A 22698-nucleotide genomic window follows, 5' to 3' on the forward strand; every position below is an offset into this window, starting at 1 on the left:
AGAGAGAGAGAGAGACCGTCTCTGAAGTGAGGGGTTGGGGGGGGGTAGTTGAATTTAATTTTGGAAATAAAACCTGGGCCGTTGATCTCACTTGATCAACGGCTCAGATTAGATTAAAGCTGGACCGGGTCATTAACTCGGGTATGGGTCGGGTGATTTGAGGACTGGGTCGGGGGTTTTGGGGTTGAAATTGGGGGTTCAATTTGTGGTTAAAATTGGAATGTAAAGGGCTTATAATTGAAATGAACGAGGCTAAATGTTAAACAACCATTTCTTCCCTTTTTATTTAATAAAAATAGCTAAAATAGTTTTAAAAACCAATTAAAAGCACTAAATTGATTAATAACATATAAATGTTAATTATAAAATACTGGGAGCGATTTTGTAATTATAAAATACTATTAATCGGAAAATAGGCTATAATTGCAATTTTAACAATCTATATATTATTAAAAGGAGAGGAAAAAGCCCTCTCCTTAAGCCAAGTGGCAGCGTAAAAAAATGCCACATGGCATAATTGGTTACTAATTAGTTATTAGTTTATAATTAGTTATTGGTTACTTATTTTTGAATTTAAATATATATCAAAAAAGAAAATAATAAAATACAATAAAAAACTACCATATATATTAATTGGTTACTTTATTTGGATTAATAAATATATATATCTTATAATTAAATATAATAAAAAAACGAAAAATATATATATAAAAAATAACTACACATTCAAATTGGGTAGGAGTAGTTTCAAGTTTGAGTTTTTAAATTATTTTAAAATAAAAAACGAAATTAAAAAAAATAATAAATTACCAATTCAAATTGGGGAGTAGTTTCAAATTGGAGTTTTAAAATTATTTTAAAATAAAAAAATGAATAATACTACCAATTCAAATTGGGGAGTAGTTTCAAATTGGAGTTTTAAAATTATTTTAAAATAAAAAAATGAAAAATATATTTATATATAATATACATATAAAAAACGAAAATAATAAAATAAAAATAAAAAACTAACAAATATATATATATATATATATATATATATATATATATATTTGGATTTAATAAATATAAATATCTTATAATTAAATATAATAAAAAAACAATAAAAAGTAAATATATAAAAAATAACTACCCATTCAAATTGGGTGGGAGTAGTTTCAAGTTTGAGTTTTTAAATTATTCTAAAATAAAAAACAAAAAAAAAAATTACCAACAGAAAAACGAAAAAAGAGAAGAAATACTACCCACTCAAATCGGGAAGTAGTTTGAAGTTGGAGTTTTAAAATAATTTTAAAATAATAAACAAAATTAAATAAAGTAATGAATTACTAATTCAAATTGGGGAGTAGTTTCAAATTGGAGTTTTAAAATTATTTTCAAATAAAAAAAATGTAAAATATTACCAATTCAAATTGGGGAGTAGTTTCAAATTGGAGTTTTAAAATTATTTTAAAATAAAAAAATGAAAAATATATTTATATATAATATACATATAAAAAACGAAAATAATAAAATAAAATAAAAAACTAACATATATATATATATTAATTGGTTAATTTATTTGGATTTAATAAATATAGATATCTTATAATTAAATATAATAAAAAAAAAACTAAATGTATAAAAAATAACTACCCATTCAAATTGGGTGGGAGTAGTTTCAAGTTTGAGTTTTTAAATTATTTTAAAAAAAATAAAAAAAATTAACCAATAAAAAAAAAGAGAAGAAAATTGCCCATTCAAATTGAGAAGTAGTTTCAAGTTGGAGTTTTAAAGTAATTTTAAAATAAAAAACAAAATTAAAAGGAATAATGAATTACCAATTCAAATTGGGGAGTAGTTTCAAATTGGAATTTTAAAATTATTTTAAATTAAAAAAAACGAAAAATCTATTTATATATACATATAAAAAATGTGTGACGACCCAAAGGGGTCATCACCGGTTTTCTCTCTTTTTCCGTGCTTTCGAGGCGTTGAAAACCTCACTTTTAATTGCCTCGATTTGCGTGCGCAGTCCGGGCGCGTAGCCGGAAAGCTTTTATGTCGAAACATGTGAATTCTGTGAAAAATTTGAAGAATTTTGATATTAATATGATTAAAGTTGACTTCGGTCAACATTTTTGGTAAACGGACCCGGACCCGTGATTTGACGGTCCCGGAGGGTCCGTTGAAAAATATGGGACTCGGGCATGTGCCCGGAGTCAAAATCCGAGGTCTAGAACCCGAGAAAAGAATTTTTCTGTGAAATTGTTTTTCTGAAATTTTTAAGGAAAATGGAAATGAAAATTGATTAAAAGACTTAGATATCGGGCTCGTATTTTGGTTCCGACGCCCGGAACAAGTCTTAAATATGTGTTAAGCGCTTTCTGTAAAAGTTTGGTCGAAATCGGACGTCGTTTGACGTATTTCGGACCTAAATATCTAAAATTTGAAGTTTATGAAGTTAGAATGAAAAATGATGATTTTGGGGTTTGATTCATTGATTTTGATGTTGTTATGGCGATTTGATCGCTCGGTTAAGTTCGTATGAGGTTGTTGAGTTAGTGTGTGGGTTTTGTTAGGAGCCCCGAGGGCTCGGGAGTGTTTTCGCAGGTGTTCGGGGTGGTTTTGGACTTAGGATGATATCAGATGTGCTGCAATTTTTACACAGGGATTTTCTTCATCGCGTTCGCATTAGTTCCCCCGCGTTCGCATAGCTTCAGGTTGGTCTCCTTCGCGTTCCCGTCCCCATCATCGCGATCGCGTAGGCCAATTTCAGGACCCCCAGTAATTCCTTCACTGCGTTCGCGAACTCGTCCTCGCGTTCGCGTTGTATTAGCGCACCCTTCATCGCGTTCGCGTATGTACCTACGCGTTTGCGTAGAGTAAACCCAGGACCCCAGCCTCTAGCCTTCTACGCGTTCGCGTTCCTTCCCACGTGATCGCGATGCCTACCCAGCTTACCCTTCGCGAACGCGGCCCCTCTCCCGCGAACGCGAAGGGCATTTTCGCCTAGTGATTTTTAAAGTTCAAAACAGAACCATTACAGGATTATTCCCATTCTTTCATAAAACTTGTCTTCTTCAAGCTCTAGGGGCGATTTCTGGAGCTCTTCTTCACCAAAGTCTTTGGGTAAGTAATTTCCCACCTAATTTCTTCACTCCTCTTCATTAATTTACTGAATTCCTAGACCTAAATCATGGAAATCAAAGTAGAAATTAAGGGTTTTGGGTAGAGCTAGGGTTTTGAGAATTTTGGGTGATTCAACCTCAATTTGGGGTCGAATCTTAAAACAAATTGCATATTTGAACTCGTAGGGTTATGGGTGATTGGGTTTTGGTCCGGGCCTCGTGTTTGGACCATGTGGGCCCGGTGTCGAATTTTGGTATTTTTGGAAGAATGCTAGGAAATTCATTTCTAGGCTATGGGATTATGTTTTTGAGCCTTTATTGATATTATTGAATAAATTATGCCTAGATACCATTGTTTCAGAGTCGGATTGTAGAGGAAAGGTGGTATTAGAGAGTTGATTGCTATTCTCGGACCGAGGTAAGTGTTTGTTCTAACTTTGGCTTGAGGGAATAGGACTAGGATGTTATTTGTTATCTGCTAAATGTGTAGTACGGTGTATAGGCATGGTGACGGTTATCTATGCACCGGAGTCTAGCATGATCGTGAGTCCTAATTGTGTTTGATTCGGATTTTTGTGATACATCTTCCTTGTTTAATTGATAAGTTTCATATAATGTGAATGGTTGAGGAGGAAATGTGATTGGTATATTATTGGAGCGTTGGCTCGAACTGGAAATTGATAATTGAGAAAGAAGTGATTAAAAGAGGAAGTGTTGTGATTATTCCCTTGCCGGGACGCGTAGTCTATTATTGTTGTTGCTCCCTTGCCGGGATTTAAGCATTATATGTATTCTCCCTTGCCGGGATATTTGGGCTGTTAGTTGTACCCTTGCAGGGTTAAATCGTTATGTTGTTGAATTCCCTTATTGGGGCCTTCTCTAGAAAGATTATATGTATTATTAATTATGAAATGGGATCGTGTGGCACGCCGTCCACTTATGAATTATGAAATGGGATCGTGTGGCACGCCGTCCACCTATGAATTATGAAATGGGATCGTGTGGCGCGCCGACCACTTATAAATATATACTATGGGATCGTGTGGCGCGCCGACCACTTATAAATATATATTATGGGATCGTGTAGCACGCCGACCACTTATATGAGTCACAGTATTGATGTAGTTTCGTTATTATATCCGTTGATCTGTTTTCATTGTATTCCCCCGAGCATGACCCTCCCCAGTTTTATTTGATGTTTTCTGTTGTTATTTTCGTCGCCTTTGTATATATATATATCTGCATAGGTCATTTTTGGTAGGTCCTGTCTAGCCTCGTCACTACTTCGCCGGGGTTAGGCCAGGCACTTACCAGCACATGGGGTCGGTTGTGCTGATGCTACACTCTGTGCATCTTTTTACACAGATCCAGGAGCAGCTTTTGGACAGCAGCAGTAGAATTGCCCGGGAACTGTCTTCAGTCCAGGGACTCACGAGGTAGCCTAGCTGGCGTTCGCAGGCCGAAGTCCCTTCTATGTTTTAGTTTGTTTTCTTTGTTTCGAGACAAACAGTATGTAATATCATTTCAGACTTGTTTTTAGTACTCTATAGCAGTCCGTGAGCTAGTGACACCGGACTTTGGGTAGAAATGTGTTTCAACTTTAGCATTTTTTGGGTTTTCAGTTATCTATATTTTAAAGACTCCCGCTTTTATTTAAATGACCCGTTATATTCATATCATTATTGTTGAGGTGAAATCAGGGAATGTTTAAAATGTTTGGCTTGCCTAGCTCCGTTAGTAGGCGCCATCAAGACTCCCGATGGTGGGAAATCCGGGCCGTGACAAAACAAAAATAATAAAATAAAATAGAAAACTACCATATATATATATATATATATATATATATATATATATATATATATATATATAGTAATTGATTACTTTATTTGGATTAATAAATATAGATATCGTATAACTAAATATGATAAAANTATATATATATACAAGAGAGGATAAGCAGGCACGTAATGGTCAACATGCCTGCTTCATCTAAGGATATTTAAGACACTTATCATACAATGGGACAATATGATTGGTCAATAAAGAATCTTACGGTAGCCGCTTCAGAAATAGTTTTGTGTATGGACTATTTTACCCTTCTGCTTTGGACTAACTATGATTTGGGTCCTCTAACATTCATCAACAGTAATCTCAAGTAATATCTTTCTCCTTCTGTTAGATGACATGTCACAACACGTCTAATAGCCTTGCCTTTTATGCGACGTGTCCACATTTTATATGTTGTTGACCATACAAAGTATTTGGGATATTCTTTATACAATAACGAAAGTTGCATAGCATCTTTATTTGTGCGGTTCATAACAAAGAATTCAGTTAACATTGTTTTTCTAATCATCGAATTTCTTATAATTCTATCTATACTTTCAGAACTTTTAAAGGAAACAAATTGTTGTCCTTCTAAATGTAACTGAAGGTGATACACAGCTGGAGTCATTTCACTAATTGGATAGTTTCATTGAAATATCAACATATAATTTAAATGTGGTTGGTATACTAGATAAACTTGAAAAACCTTTTAACTCAAATTTTCACCTTCACTTGTTAAGGCTTCCTTGAAACATGTGGTCATTTGTAGTAACTATATTGCTTTCTCTGGCCATGTGAGTGCGTGAGCTTCATTTATATTTTTCAGTTTAATTAGTAAGCAAATAATTTCCTGCTATGTTCCAATGCTTGGATTTGTATAATAAAAATATTCAAACGACAAAGGAAATCCACAGTAGCTGCTATGGAGTTCTCTACCTGTTTTGAATTTGGAAAAACTTAAAATGCTTGTCCTGTTACTCATTTTCCTTTAGCCTCCAATCGTTTGAGGATGAATCGTAAAATTCAATTGAGAAATGCAGATATCCATTGATTTGTTAAAAAATAAAATTTATAAGTCCAAAATGAAGATATAAGAGATTACTTAGTTAAATTATTCTTATATTAATGCTAATTATATGTGTCAAAATCATAAATTATATTATTCTAAACGGGAGATAGAATTGCCAGAGAACCTATGCACAACTGTTTTAAATAAATATATACAAGTTAAGTAAAAATTTACTCATGTTATTTGGTGATGGACTCAAATATTTAGCATACTCACAGCCACATCGAAGATTTAAAGCGAGTTATGAATTTCAATCCTTTTAAGTTATTAGAGTTCTTAAATAATATTTTATACATATCTAATAAATTATCAAAGAAAATTTAAAATTTGAACCAAAAACTTTTGAGTTTAATCCATAATGAAATTCTAGCTCTGCCGACATACTGCTATTGGGCCCGTGCACAACACGGGTTATCCATACTAGTAAAGTAATAATTGCGCTTACCGCCCACCCCCACCCCCACCCCTCTTTTCTGTCTCCACTTTCTTTAATCTGTTAGAAAAGTTATCTCCCTTCCCTTTGGATTTGGTCTCTCATTTTTTCATTTCCGATTGATGAATATATTTGCACATGTTAAACGTTCAGCAATTAAAAGTTTTCGTGGTCGTCGTATTTATAACTGGGGATGAGCTCTGACCTCACTTTCTTTTGTGGATTTTTTTTTCCTGTTCCAAGATATGACATCCATAAGTTTGATTCACAACCAGTTGATTCAAATAAATAATTCTACTACTAACTAGCATTTTCATTCTAGGTCAAAGTCTTTGCTATTAAATTTTCCTCGTACTTTTGACCACTAAAGATAAGAAAGAGACATAAAAGGACTATGCACATTTGTACCTAGAAATCCTTTTTCCTTTCTTTTGTTTTATGGTTTTAGAGGAAAAAGGCATTATCTTTTCCAAAAGGGTAAGCGTTTTTCTGTAGTAGATATAGAGATCAGTGGTAGAGTATAACTATATGTACCAATGCCTCAACTCACAGTGCCTTCTCCTGTATCAATATCAAATATCATGAAGAATATTCTTGTTCTCGTTCTCCTCTCCTGATGAGAATAGATTGATTCTGGGCTCCTTAAAAATTTGTGTCCAACTTCAGCCATGAAAAAACCCATGAAAATCATCAAACGCAACAAAAATCCAGCGAAAACAGCCCCAAAAATCAGAGAAAATCAGCATCAAACTCAGCATTTGCTCGACAGTATTGATTTTTGATGACCTTTTTGTTCGGATCAATGACGGAGAGTTGATACCTGATTTGGAGATGGACGCAGAGATTTTTGCTGAATTTTCAGTTAGTAGTGGGGATGAATCTGATGTGAATATGAAAAAATATTTTAGTCCCAAATTTGTAGGCGCCTAATTTGGAAGGAATAAGTTATTCAAATATTTATCCCAGATTTGTAGGCGCCTAATTTGGAAGGAATCAGCTCTTAATATGGGTATTTAATGAATGGTATAAATTTTGTAGGAAAAATATAAACATAGCGAGTAATAATGGAAATATGCACATTTTTTGTAATAAGGTTTCATATATGGTATAGATAGGAAAAAACCTCTTTTTTTTAATTGGATAACTATTTTGTTGGGTTTAATAGGTTTCATGGGCCTCTTTCTGTGGTAGCAGATTTAAGTCATGGGCTAAAGGCTCACTTTTATATGTCTTGTTTAATTTTATTGTAGGCAAATGGCCTAAATAAAATTTAAATTTAGTTATGTTATTTTTTAAATAAATTTCAGATTATTAAAATTAGTCTTATGGACTTAATTTTCAGAATATAAATTTAATATTTATATTCTTTTATGAAATCTATAATTGTCTTATTATCCCAATTGCTTGTAATGTTAATTAGTTTAACATTAAATTNTATAATATAATATAATATATATGTATAATATATAATATATAATATTTATATATAATAGGAGAGTCAAAGAAATCTATATATATATATATATATATATATATATAATAGGAGAGGCAAAGAAATGTTATAATAACAAGTGTCATAATTTCTATTAACAATATAATTATACTAAATATTGGATAATATAATAAATAAAAATACATAACGAAAAAATTATTTGATGACTATATAAATCCCTTTAATTTAATGGAGATTTTATTTATTAAAATTTAGACAGTATCTATTCTATTTATATAGAATAGGATAATCAAATAATTGTGATAATTCCAAATGTAACATCGAAAAATTAACAAAGTGACAAATATTTTTTTAATATTGACCGCGCATCGCGCGGGTACGACTACTAGTCATGTCAAAAAGTGAAAGACTTTCTTTAAACCAAGTAAGAGTTACTATTTTATGAATGGTCGATTAGATCATGTTAACTCCAACTACTCTTTAGCACACAAAATGTGGAATGACAACAATATCATTGTAAAGAATCTGACAATGTCACTTCCACAATTTTTTTTTTTAAATCAAATATTTTGTGTCCTTTGAGAGGCGAAAAAAATTTAATGACTGCACTAGCTTAGGTAATTTCCTTTTGGAATTTATGAATTATTTTCCTACAGAATCACTTGATATTTATCACTAATATTAACAAACTTTTCAGATGTAATTTGCATGTTAATAACAGTGAACCACTTACCGAAGAAGAATGGAAAAGGAGAAAAGAGATAAAGTTACAACATAAGATAAGTTAAAATTACAAGAGTTCCATGAAAAATGTACATTTGATATATTATATAGACAAATTAATGTAATTTATATAATTTGTAATTTTAAAACATGCATGAATATGATCATACAATTATTCCTTTATGAGAGATTCATCATCTTGGACAAATAAGTCATCGTATATATGACAATCAATGACATTAATTATTCATAGAAACTTGACCATCTTCTTTCATATATAGTTATTTATTCAGAGCTTTATTTTACTAACAGTAAAGTTGTTTTATAAGAATGTGCATAAGACATACACGTGTAACGCACGTATCGAGAAACTAGTATATATATATATATATATATATATATATTTGTGATCATAAAATTAATTATAGACATGCACCATATTGTAGCAACTAACAATCACTGATTTATTTAGAATTACCAAGAATTCAACAAAGTCTCGTGTACATAAAAATCACCAGAGACGGAGAAAGTGAAGAAAAGGAAAAGAGAGCTTACGATTCTCCAGGGGAAGAACCAAATATATTGACTCCTAATAGCAACATGCTGCAAAAATAGGACAACAAGAATAAGCTTTACAATAAATAAGAAACAGCAAAAAAAGATGTTTGATTTGCTAATATAAAGTAAAACTTTTGAAGTTTTCCTCGGATTTTCGGAGGAAGAAAACACAAAAGTCTCAGCAGATCAAACAACGAGAAAGGAGTTAATCAATGATTTGGATCAGTAGAAGAATTGTTATTCTCTATGTCTTCCCCTACCTTTTCCTTCTTTTTTCCCTCTCTAACGTTGGAGAACTCCGAAAAAGTGATATATATTATAATAACGTGAATATATAGGCGATGTGGAGAATCTTGAGCTCTTTTCCTTCTGTTTATGTATTAGCCCCTTAATAAGGCCTCTTCCGCGTCCTGTTTGGGTTGTTAACAATTAGGTCAAAGATGGGGTGTTTATTTTGATCTTTTTATAATATTTTACGCTGCTAGCTTTTGTACTTTGTGCTATGGAAATACAAAATGCCTAGAGGTTGACAAAATTAAGTAGAGATGGCAATTTTTTTTGGAACTTTACACCGTATACCCCCTCTAAAGAACTCTTAACATTGTATACTTCACTTATAAAATTACATGTAGTACACATTAATTAATTACTCCACATATTTAATTAGTCAAAGGACAATAACTACCTAACAAATTTGTCGCGTAAATTAAAGGAAATTATATATACGAAGCAGATCCAAAGTCTTACCACATCCATTTATAACTTGGACATAAAATTAAAGAATAAAAAAATATTATCCATTAAATTAAACAATTTTTTATTTTTTTATGGGAACCTTTGTCCTTATTTTCTTGTATACAATAAAAAAATTATACAGTAAACTAGTAATTGTATACTATTAAAGTATGTTAATATTCCAAATAAACTAATATATAAACAATAAATAAAAATAAAAGTACGTTTGATTTTAATATTGTATTCCAAATAAGAATACTGTGCTATATTTAGTTTGAATACTGTATTCCAGATTAGAATATTGTGGTATATTTGGTTTGAATATTGTATTCCAAATTAGGATATTGTGATATGTTTGATTTTAAATATTATATTCTTTATTAGAATATTATGGTATGATGTTTTGAATACTATATTCTTCATTAATCTATTGTAATTTGTTATGTTTAATTTGGTTTGGATAATATATCCCACATTAAAATATTATGGTATGTTTGGTTTGAATATTGTATTCTATTAGAAAATTATGGTATGTTTAGTTTGAATAGTGTATTCCAAATTAGAAAATTATGGCATGTTTGATTTGAATATTGCATTTTTCATTAGAATATTGTGGTGTATATATTAGTTTGAATACTAGTATGTTCTAATATTTCTTTTAGTTTAGATACTGTATCCCAAATTAAAATATTTTTACGTTATTTTAACTTTTCTTTTGTTACATAGATAGAAGAAGAAAACAAAAAAAGATGAAACACTTCATCGACAAATAAATGGTAAAGAGGTATTGTCTTGAACATAACAAATGCTCATTTTCATATTCTTTTGCCAACTGCATCCCCATGTCATAGAAAAGAATAGAGAGAGTTGTTTATTTAGAGCAAGAGAAATTATTAGGGTTCAAATATTTTTGGTGAAAATGTATAATCCTAATTTCGTGGGATGATGGAATGTTTTAAGGAATTTATTAAGTTGGAGTGAAAGATAATCTAGTCCCTTAAAAGGTGGGATATGTTTAATGGCATATAATGATATTAAAGATTTAAGAAGTAATAAAGTTTTATAAAATAGACATAGAATGTAAAATAAATATTTTAAAAATATATGGAGTTAACTGGTGTTTTTAATAGATAGACCATGTAGATTATCCATTTTTTTAACAGTCTGTCAAAGTTTGAATGGGCTAGGTTATGACTCATTTTGTGACTTGATCTAATAGATTAGCCTAAAATGACTCATCAAACTATTGGGACAAAATAGATCAATAAGGGTTTTATTCACTTTTAGCCCGTGATAGAAACTATTTAATTCGATATTTTGATGATCGAAAAAGTATATAATTTTTGTATATAACATACAAAATACAATAATTATACAAAAAATATGTATATATTTGTGGCACATTAGCCAGGAATATATATAGGATTCACTAAATAGTTTCTTACAAAAAAAAAAAAAAATTCATTCTCACACTTGTACCCGAAACCTAAAACACTAGTACCCATTCGCGCTTCCTTGGGGGCAGAAAGAAGTTAGCGTGATTTGCAGAAATAAGACATTTTGGATGCCATTCTTGATTTTCAATCTCGTTTGTTCCATACGTAAAATTCTAAATTTAACAAGTGTTGCTTGTGGCTTGTTCATGGACAGTACTTTTGGCCTTAAAATTTGCCACTAGGCAAGTTAATAGTAACAATGAGTTGGAGGTCTAACCAATATAGTAACAAAGAGTTAGACGATTTTGTGATATGTTCTTGTTTTTCAGAGGAATCAAAACTTAAACTTCATACCAAAATCATTAACTATTTTAGGACAGAACTGAAAACACGTGCAAACATAAGCTAAAGGCAAAGAACTTGCTGTGGCGAAGCCAGAAATTTCTTTAAGGGTGTTCAAACTTAAACTAAGTGAAAAAAAATTTCCAATAAAGGGTGTTCAATATATATTATATACCTCTAAAACCTAATATTTTACCTATATATACACTGTAATTTTTCGGCGAAGGAGGGAATGTAGCTTCGCCCATGAGAACTTGGTTGATGAGGTCAATAAAGAAATTTAATAATGAAAAGAAATAATACCTTTCGTGATGTTTGCAGAATCGCAAAGTTTTCAGAATTTTATTATGGATAATACTTCTTAACAAGTTTATGGTGGAAAATATGGAATAATGACTTCTTTTATAGAAGTGTTTGACTCCTTTATTCTAATGGATTGGAACAATATAATAAGTTCTCAAATTAAATTAGTAATAGGAAAAGATTCGAAAAATATAAAATGTTGTCAAATATAAGAATGCTTAAGAAGTAACACATTCCTAGAGGTATTGGTATTAGGTTTAGATTCAGACGATATAATAAGAGGTTGTCAAATATAATAATTTTTAGGAAGTATAACGTGTTCCTAGAGCTATTGGTATTTGTTTATTGTGAGTCATTATTCTTAATTAATCAAAACCGTCTATTTGCAAGATTATTGGCGTAATTTCCCGCATTTGAGGAGACGCCAAGTCACACATTCATTACAGTGGAAAATGAATAGATATACTAATATCTTATCCTTAAAGCATCCCCTTATAGGATTATGAGATGTTCATGGCCATTCAAAAGAAGCAGAGCCCGATTCTCAGCGTCGCTCTCCAATGGATGCTCTGTTCGTCAATTCCTCCCTCTCCCGCCTCAAACTCAAATTCTCCCCTCAATTCCCTCCCTTCTCTCATCAACCTTTTATCCGTCTAAAGAAACTCGGCAACAAGAACAATTTATCAGTATTTGCTACGCTTCAGAACCAGCAGCAACAAGCAGTCGCAGCAGCAGAAGAGGAAGAACCGGTACTGTTTGAAGATTACGATGAGGATGAAACGTACGGAGAAGTTAACAAAATTATCGGCAGTCGAGCAATTGAAGGAGGGAAAGGAATGGAGTACTTAATAGAGTGGAAAGACGAACATGCCCCAACGTGGGTTCCCTCTGATTACATTGCTAAAGATGTTGTGGCCGAGTACGAAACTCCTTGGTGGAATGCGGCTAAAAAGGCCGACGAATCCGCTCTTAGGAAACTTCTAGAAGCTGACGACGACAGAGATGTGGATGCAGTTGATGAGGATGGACGTACGGCTTTGCTCTTTGTCTCGGGTCTCGGGTCCGAGCCGTGTGTCAAGCTACTAGCTGAAGCCGGCGCTGACGTGGACTATCGCGATAGGAATGGCGGCTTGACGGCTCTGCACATGGCAGCCGGCTATGTTAAGCCGGGTGTCGCCAAGCTGTTAATTGACCTCGGGGCAGACCCCGAGGTCGAGGATTATAGAGGACAAACGCCGCTGAGCTTAGCGAGGATGATTTTGAATCAAACGCCTAAAGGAAATCCAATGCAATTTGCTAGGAGATTGGGATTAGAGAATGTGGTTAGGATTTTGGAGGATGCGATTTTCGAGTATGCACAAGTAGAAGAGATATTGGAGAAGAGAGGGAAAGGCGAAAATGTGGAGTATTTAGTGAAGTGGAAGGATGGGGAGGATAACGAATGGGTCAAAGCATGGCTGATATCTGAAGATTTGGTGAGGGATTTTGAGGCTGGTTTGGAATATGCAGTAGCAGAGTGTATTCTGGAAAAGAGAGAAGGTGAGGATGGGAAGGGAGAATACTTGGTTAAATGGACTGATATTGAGGAAGCTACGTGGGAACCCGAAGAAAATGTTGACCCCCTTCTTATAGAAGATTTTGAAAAGGATCAACAGAATGTAGTAAGTTGAACCTTTTTCTATTCATGATTTCTCATTTGCCTTGTATCTTTTTTGTGGTAATATAATGATGCTCTTTATGTTTACTGCACTATAGTTATGGTAATTTATGTCCATCTCAGGTTGTTTGTGAGGTTGAGGTTAACTTTCTGGTTGATATTGTTTGATGGATTATTTAATTATCCAAAATCTTTTATTTGTTAGGTTATCAGATGAGATAATCATAGGGTTTAGATAACTCTCTCATGCAACTGCTTGGTGCTTGAAGTTGGCTGTCATCTGTTTCCAAGATTAATACACATTTGTTTGTTCTTATCTGTTTCAGTTTTTTTGGCTGTTGATTATAGTAATGAAAACAATTTCACGGTCAAAGGAGTCCATTTTGGGCACTGAATTACTTTTGCACCAAGACTATTAGTGCATCAAAAGATCTGGAATTGCGTCTGTGCAAATTTTGATATTGATGTTGTTACAGGTTACTTAACATTCTAATTCTGGTATCATAATTTTTGGAAATCATAGATCACCCTTTTGCGCTCCTAAGTTCTTAAATTATGCAAAATATATATATCATTCAAAATATCATGTTCAATTGGTGATAGTCTGATGTATTCTGTAGAGGTTGGATGCTTTTAATTCTTGAATTTCGTCATTGTTATCTATGTGGAATGAACGAGACATCTTCTAAAGGGCCATGAAGGTTCTAGGAGATAGCATTATGTGAAAAGGTGATGGTAGTTCTGACTTCTGAGTCACTTTTAGATTTAGTATGCTGTGTGAAGGTGAGGTTTTAGCAGTGTTATTTTGTTGACTTAGGATTTGAGGTGTGGCTGATAGCTCAATTTAACCAATCTAACATTGGTTCCTATGTCATGTTTAGTGTTTTAGTAGGTGTAATTCATATAAAGGTAGGGGCGTCTGTAAATTGTTGAACTTTGTGTTTTTTTATCTTTCACTGGTTGATCACCTCGAAGGGGATAAAAAGTTGAATTTTATTAAACTTAAGGCGGATTTATTCCACGATATGCACGAACAATGTGTTTTTTCCCTAAAGCTGTCCAAAGCAGAAGCAATTTCAGGTGGTACGGAGATGTTTTCTGTTTTTTCCTATTGAGATCATATCCATGGAAGTGCAATAGTGAAAATCCTGATTTGTGATTTCTCAGGATTCAGCTAATAATGTTATGCTTTCCTCTATTCCCCTAGATCTTAGAACTTTGTTGGTTGCTTCGTTTTTTACATAGCCCATTCATGTTTTTAGTGTAACCTGTTTCAATGATGACATTCGTTCTTACTTGATTAGTGTTCAAGTTGTGGATCCTTCGCTATGCCAAATTTCTAGTCTCTTCTGGGGTCTTTTAGTATTAAGGTTATAAGGTTTTACCGCTAAAACTGCTTGAACAGTTTATCTGTATGAAGCTCTAGTACTCTTACAACAAGAAGAAAAAAGAAAGTTAAGAATGAAACCTATAACAGGTCTGGTCACAAGGGAAGGTGGAATGATTCAAGTAACCAGCTATAAAGTTAAATGTATTGATAAAAATACCAAAATATCTATACATTTAAAATGGGACAAAGACTTCCAAGCAGCCAACAAATATCCCAAAGAGTTCTTTGGGAATGAAGGTGAAAAACAAGAAACGAAAAAGAGGCTACTGATTTTCAAGATTATTTGGGAATATTCTCATTTGATGATGATTAATTGATGAAGGTGTTGCTAGAGTTTGGTGTTCTTTGAAGGCTAACAAGAGAGTAGTAAACTCCACTAGGCCCTTTAGCTAACAAAGAAGAGTGAGTCCCTTTCTCCACAATTTTGCCTTTGTCCAGTACAGCAATGGTGTCACAATTCTGTATAGTACTTAGCCTGTGAGCCACCACCACACTTGTTCGGCCAACCATCACTCTCTCAAGTGCATCTTGTACTACTTTCTCAGATTGACTGTCCAATGCACTTGTTGCCTCGTCCAACAACAGCACCCCTGGATTTTTCAGTATTGCCCGTGCTATCGCTATTCTCTGTTTTTGGCCACCTGACAACTGCAGTCCCCTGTCCCCGCACCAAGTCTCATATCCATCTTTTAGTGCTGAGATGAAATCGTGAGCGTTTGCTGCCTTCGCGGCCTCAATTATTTCTGATTCATCCACTTCTTCTGATGCTCCATAGGCTATGTTTTGCCTTATGGTTCCTGCAAATAATGTTGGTTCTTGGCTGACAAGTGCAATGTGTTTCCTCAATGATCTCAAGTCGTATGATCTTATGTCACGGCCATCTATTTTCACTGTGCCACTTGAGGGATCATAGAATCTTTCTATTAGACCAATTATAGTGGACTTTCCTGATCCACTTTGTCCTACCAATGCTGTTGATTTTCCTGCTTCAATTTTTATTGAGAACCCCTTGAAGATAATCACATTGGGTCTAGCAGGGTACGCGAAATCCACACCACAAAGCTCAACATTGCCGATTAGTTTCTTGGGCTTGTAACCTTCTGAATCCTCTGGCTCGATTAAGGAATACCGATCCAACACTGAAAAGACTGACCCAACTGCATCGGCACCTTTGGCGAGGTCATTAGTCATTGTTCCAGCATCCGCAATGACACGTCCAGTGCTAACTAAAATCATGAAGGTCTGGAAGAGTGCCTTTGCTCCAATTTCCCCTGCTGCCATGAGTTTGCCACCATACCAGAAATCAAGAGCCCAGGTACATGTCATGAGACTGTTGGAAGTACCAAGCCCGATTCCAGCAAACCACGACTGGCGTATACTTTCTCGTTGTGGGCCTTCTTGGGCTTTCTTGAGCATTTGAAGGATTCGGGCCTGGGAGGAGAAGGCTGTTACAGTTCTGAGATTGGAAACTGCTTCAGCTGCCAACTTGCTGCTTTCTTCTTGTGCCTTTATGGATTTCTTAGACATGCTTTTCAATAGCACTCTCTTGCAATAGTAGCACACTATGATGAGAGGCTGCACCGCGATCATAACCAATGCAAGTTTCCATGCGATAACTAGGCCCATGGTGCAAGCAATGGTCACCGCCGAGATTGTTTGAATGAGTAGTGCCATCCTGTCCCCAACCAAAGACCTCACCTGTACAATTATAAAAGCAGCAAGTGTTATCTTCCACGAATTATGTTAATTAGATTGTTGTTGCTTTAAGTGTTAATAGTACTAGAGGACTTACCACATTGGCATCCTTGGCTAGTCTAGAGCAAACAGCACCAGTGGAATTCTCGTCTTTGTCATACCACCCAATTTCAAAAGTAAGCATCTTGGACAACATCCTTTCCCTGACCCTTTTAGTCAATTGCTCTCCCATGGCTGCAAAATTATAGTGCTGAAGTACATTGACAATAAGGGAAAAGAATGCCAGTCCCAGGAAACACAGAGCATATATCTTAGTCTTCTCCTTAATCTCATCATGACTAGGCAAGAAATAGACAGAAATCATTGACCCCATTGCAAAAGCATACACTGGTTGAACTCCACCAAATAATATTGCTCCTATACATCCCAATGTTGCTTCCTTCCATTCTGGCAAATTCATAGCCAGCAGCCTTTTAAATGAAGGTACAGGAAATACTTGTTCTGTAGTACTGGAAATTGTTGCGTTTTGATCCTCTCTACGGCTTTGCGCAGCTGAGTTTGCTGAAGTCGACCGGCTCACAATCGAAAGCCTTCGGCTACTTGTATTTTGCATGTCATAGTCCGAGACGGATCCGGGATTTAAATTCGATGGGGCGAAGGCAATGCTTTTATTGGTAGATGCAATGTAGAATTCATCACTTGGTTTTTCGGTTTGTTGGAGACGGACTAAGGAGGTGTATAGTCCGTTTTCCTCTTCAATCAGGTCATCGTGTGAGCCAATTTCCTTGACCTGACCATCTTGGACCACGGCTATAAGGTCAGCATTGCGAATAGTTGAGAGGCGATGGGCTATGATGATTGTGGTGCGGCCAACAGCGGCCTTGTCTAGAGCTTCCTGCACGACGCGTTCTGATTCAGAGTCAAGTGCACTGGTTGCCTCGTCTAGGAGGAGTATTCTGGGCGACTTGATTGTGGCTCTTGCTATGGCTATCCTCTGCTTCTGCCCCCCTGACATTTGTACACCTCTCTCTCCCACCTGTATGCATGTTTGTTCTCCATGTTAAATCTCAGGTTTTTAAGTGGTGAAAAATGATAACTCTCGAGATTCAAAATGATAATTCTCAAGTGTATAAGCTATATTGTATAGAACATAGAGGGAACTTTCAGGCATAAACTAAATTATGTAGAAGTGCAACGGATCTGATTTTTATGTTTTATTCAACAATGTATATCTTGTTTCATTTTATAGGTTTTCTGTTTCATTGTTATATGTCATGTGTTTGACTGGACAAAAATAAAAGGAAAAAAGGCGCTGTGTTACCAAAATTAGCCTTAGAACTTGTGATCATGACATTTCTTTGCGAATATATTATTAAGTTTAACATAAAAAGTTTAAAGTTAAAAATTTGTTAAATATAAAAATGTGTAATTCTACTGAAAAGGAAAAAGTGAATAAACTTTGTTGAAAAGTCAATACGATTGAAAAAAATATCATATCAAATGATAACTTAAAACATATAATGTTGCTTAGCGAATATTACTACCACGCAGTGGTATTAATAAGTTTGTTTGTCACAAATAGGAAGAATGGAATATAGAATGCAGCATACTAAGCAATAATTTTCAATTGATAAAGGACAAAAGTCCTTAACTAAACAAATGAGAAAGAGATAAATAACGTATGCAGAACTACTAAAAAAAATAGAATTTTGGATTAGTTTATTCGGTGAAATTACTTCATCACATATTCTATAGCAGAACCCACTTGTATGCCAACATGAAAAGACAATGATTAAAAAGAAAAACAAAACATTTTGACCTTTCAAAAACCGAGACATTATATAGCATTAGTTAAGTGCATTCGGAATTCTTTGCACACAAAAGAATCAATCATTTTGACTCAAATCGTGGAAGCAAAGCTATTCATTAACAGCGACTTGCTTATATTTTCCGGTCATTTTAATTGATTTTTTTGTATTTTTTTCTGTTCACAATATTTAATTTTTCAGATATCAAGAAGGAATAAAATTTCTTTTTTCAAAGTTGACCTTGGAGTAAAGAGCCTACGGGTATTTACTATATTTTCAATAAACAAATTAAGGTTAATATGAACAATTATATTGTTAATTAATGTGTGAATTTCTTAATATGTATGAAAACAGTCAAAAAATTAATTAAAATGTATAGAAGGGAGTACCTATCTATGACAGGAAATATATTAAATTTTATACTCGGTTATACTTTGAGATGATTCATACTTTTACTATAACCAAATCATCTTGGATTCGTCCGCGACTTTAATGGATTTGACGAATTTTAAGTGACAAAATATTTCAAAGAAAAGGTCCAAAATTATTCCCTTACTTTTAATTTTGTTTTAAATTATATCCTCCACTATACTGTACGAAACAATTTGTTAAGTAAAATTAAAGTATTTATATAAGATATTTATGACCGTTTTTCGCAATTTTTATTTCTCATAATAAAGTAAGGATAGGACAAATATGAAGGAAATTGCAGGTAATTAAGTAAAGTACAAAAGGGAACGCACCTGGGTATCATAACCCTGAGGCAACTGACAGATGAAATTATGAGCATTAGAAGCTTTTGCAGCCTCAATAACTTGTTCCATAGATGCATCCTCTTTCCCAAAAAGTATATTTTCCTTAATTGTAGTTGCAAATAGTGCTGGCTCTTGACTCACTAAACCCATTTGAGACCTTAGCCACTTGAGCTGCAACTTATCAATAGCGACTCCATCCACAAATATCTCTCCTGCAAGTGGTTCGTAAAATCTCTGTAGCAATGCTACTACTGTTGACTTTCCTGACCCACTTCCTCCCACTAATGCCACTGTTTTACCTGCAGCGCGAAATTAGAGCATTAGCTACGACTTCCGACAAATATATATAAATACTTAATTATGAATTCAGTAACTAAAATAAGTAATGAATTTGTTTAGCATAAAATTTTAAATTCTAGCTACGTCTAATTTACCTGTTGGAACTTTTAAATTTAAGTCTTTCAAAATTATGCTTTCGGGTCTCGACGGGTATGCGAATTCCACGTGTCTGAATTCCACTTCCCCTGTTATGCTTTCCAGTATTTGGCCTTCCATGTTATCTGAGTCTATTTTTGGTACTCTTTTTATCACTTCCATTACACGTTCACCAGCCGCGCTTGCTTCGGAAAAATACTTCACGTTTGACAAACCAGAACCCAGTGATCTGTTTGGAGGGAATAAAAAAGAAAAAAAAATGTTTTATAAATTACTCAAAAATCTGCTATAGAATCTGACTACAGACTACGGAGCACATAAATAATTTTAAGAATTTTGGTGTTATGTAGTATTTGTCAAACTTGTCATATCTTCGAAATAAATGAACCAGTCCAAAAAATTAAACCGTAACACATTCCCGAGGTTTGAAAAATAACGTCCAGGAATAGTGTTTGTCAAGTTAGTTGTTTAAAAATATTTTTCGAAAAATAATTTATTTTCTACAAAACATATTCTTGAAAACGGTTTTTCTTATTTTATTGGGGAGGGAAGAACTATTATTTTAGAAAAATTATTATTAAAAATTAGTTAAAAAATAATATAAGAGTAGCCATAATTGTGAAAGACAAAATAACTTCGGCTCAAAGTGAGAGATAACATCACTTTTTTAAAAAAAATAAAAAAAATTAAAGAATTAACTCAGATAGCCGTTCACCCAACCGCTTAAATTAAAGCCGTTGGAGGTATCATATATGCATAATTTATGTAGTAATATAATTATGTATAACGGATGTATAATCTCCTATGTATATAGCTTTTAAAAGTAAACAACGAATATAATGACTATTTTCGTAAAGATCAAATATTTTCCGGCACACTCCGAGTGGAGGTGGGGGCAAGAGAATGTGGGAAAAGGTAGAGATAATTACAGTCCACCGATAGCAATTGCAGCGCCGACGGCAAAAACGGTGCCACCATGTGCTCCATTATACATGACCAATCTGCTACCATAATAAGACATGAAGCCCCAAATTGCAAATACTATGCCATTACTTCCAATAGCCAAGCCTTTTGCTAAACCTTGCTTTAGTCCCAATTCTACAGTTCCCTCTAGTGCAGCAGAGTACTCTGCTATTGTTTTGTTTTCTCCCACAAAGGAATAAACTGTTCTAACAGAAGAAATTGCTTGCTCCACAACTGTTCCAGCTTTGCCATATTCGTCCCTGATTTTTCTGGCTATGCCCATTAGAGCCCTTCCGTACATGAGACCTGGAATTACCAGGAAAATAACAAAGGGAAATCCTACTAATGCCAGCCTCCACAGCATCAAGAATCCTACCACGTATGATCCAATAAAAGCTGCTACGTTCATCAAGAAAACTGGAACCTATATATAATTATAAACATTATCAGCTAAACCTCAAAGAGTTTAAATTCTGTATATTCGTAACATTGCTATAAAAATTCATTACACTGTCGGTGTATATAACATATAGTAACACATTATTTTTGGAGACTTGAGTGGAAAAGGAAATTAAAACGAACCTTTTCACTAATGCAGTCTTGAATGACGAGACTGTCACTTGAGACGCTAGTTATAACGTCGGCTGTGCTAGCAACATGTAGGTCAAAGTAGCCCACATCTTGCCTTAGAACTGCTTTCAAGTATCTTATTCGTAGCCTTGAAGCTTGCCTTTCTGCTGTTCTTGTCCAACAAAATCCCTCTATAGCAAAAAAAATATAAAAAAAAGAAGTTCATAAATCGAATAAGGAAATGAAATCTTTAAATTTGATGCAAATTGAGAACGAGCGAAAATCAATGGATTATATTGGAAAGAGTAGAGAGTAGTCAAACCTAAGAAACAAGCGACCCATTGGCCACAGGCAAGGAAAACCAGAACCAAAGCATTCTGCAATCAGATTCATAAACCAAACTTTGTTAATTCATTATATATATTATACGTAAAGAAACCAAACCATATCGCTTCTTTGTATTAAAAAGAATTACAACTACTTTTTAATGTGCATTTGTTACCTCATTGATGTGGTGGGTGAAATTATCGGAGTTTGAAGTGTCAGAATCACCAAGATTGTTCATAAGTTTGCTGGTGACTATAAGCATTATCGGCATGGAAAACCCATCGCAAACCGCTCCAAAAAACCCTAGAAACATCAACAAGATATCTGCTCTATCGGCATGCATGAAAATTGACCCAAAAGAGCCGTAGCTTTTCTTTTGTATCATCGTTTGACTCTTCGTAGTAGTACTCATTTCTGATCACTTAATTTCCCTAAGATTGATTCTCCCAACTACTCTTTTGTTGCTATATATATATATATATATATATATGCTGTTAAGTCATCTGACAACTTAGAGAAAGACAAATATAATATTGAAACGGTTTCACAGCTCAATAAATCACAAGTCTATGTGATCAGTTATATATAGAGGAGAGGAAGTCAGAGAAATTACAAAAGAGACCTGAGAGACATGGGGAATGAAAGGTAGCACGATTGGTGGTATTCTATAAGTATGGTTCGTATTGAATACAGAAATAGTAAAAGCTCTGTTCAAAAAATAATAATACCATACAAGAGTATTAAAATATTAAAAATTTAAACTCAGTGTACATGTGCCTGTAGAGTGTATCGCGGTTGACTTTTCAAAATTTTACGAGTATCGTCATTAATGACGATCATAGCTCGAATGATTTAGTTTCAGCGTCGTCACCAATGATCTCCTTCACTCTAGTAGTTTATATATATAGCCGGAGTAGTTCATCTTTTAATGAATATAAGTAGTATTTGACAAATTAAATTTGTTAAAATATCACCTTCATAGCTTAGGGGAGTCCTAGTTTATGATAAATGGAGCGCTGATTATTTAAAATCCCATCGATCTGTATACTAATAAGTAATAACTATCGTCAGAATACATATTAGAGACATACAGAGACACACGTACATAT

The 22698-nt window shown here is 33.9% G+C and overlaps 2 protein-coding genes across 2 annotated transcripts; one reads left to right on the forward strand and one right to left on the reverse strand.

Moving 5' to 3' along the window:
• The first annotated feature begins 12467 nt into the window (after window positions 1-12467).
• On the forward strand, window positions 12468-13829 carry LOC109240056 (signal recognition particle 43 kDa protein, chloroplastic). The gene has a single exon (XM_019406673.1). It carries the CDS (start codon window positions 12550-12552, stop codon window positions 13657-13659), a length of 1110 nt encoding a protein of 369 aa, XP_019262218.1. The 5' UTR covers window positions 12468-12549; the 3' UTR covers window positions 13660-13829.
• Window positions 13830-15147: 1318 nt separating this feature from the next.
• On the reverse strand, window positions 15148-22181 carry LOC109240055 (ABC transporter B family member 15). Its single transcript, XM_019406672.1, has 8 exons — window positions 21765-22181; window positions 21585-21639; window positions 21275-21453; window positions 20659-21116; window positions 19729-19958; window positions 19283-19593; window positions 16829-17767; window positions 15148-16734 (listed from the first exon to the last, which is right to left on the reverse strand). The coding sequence occupies exons 1-8, from the start codon at window positions 21999-22001 to the stop codon at window positions 15346-15348; spliced, it is 3798 nt and encodes a 1265-aa protein (XP_019262217.1). The 5' UTR covers window positions 22002-22181; the 3' UTR covers window positions 15148-15345.
• Window positions 22182-22698: the final 517 nt, after the last annotated feature.

The sequence above is a fragment of the Nicotiana attenuata genome, unplaced genomic scaffold (genome assembly GCF_001879085.1).
Source record: "Nicotiana attenuata strain UT unplaced genomic scaffold, NIATTr2, whole genome shotgun sequence".
Lineage (NCBI taxonomy): Eukaryota > Viridiplantae > Streptophyta > Magnoliopsida > Solanales > Solanaceae > Nicotiana > Nicotiana attenuata.

Excerpts from the sequence above, each read along its gene's own strand:
- LOC109240055 (XM_019406672.1), bottom strand. The coding sequence starts at position 22,001 with ATGAGTACTACTACGAAGAGTCAAACGATGATACAAAAGAAAAGCTAC. Across the intron at positions 21,117-21,274 it reads AAGACTGCATTAGTGAAAAG|GTTCCAGTTTTCTTGATGAA; the intron begins GTTCGTTTTAAT and ends AATTATATATAG. Across the intron at positions 16,735-16,828 it reads TAGCCAAGGATGCCAATGTG|GTGAGGTCTTTGGTTGGGGA; the intron begins GTAAGTCCTCTA and ends ATAATTGTACAG.
- LOC109240056 (XM_019406673.1), top strand. The coding sequence starts at position 12,550 with ATGGATGCTCTGTTCGTCAATTCCTCCCTCTCCCGCCTCAAACTCAAA.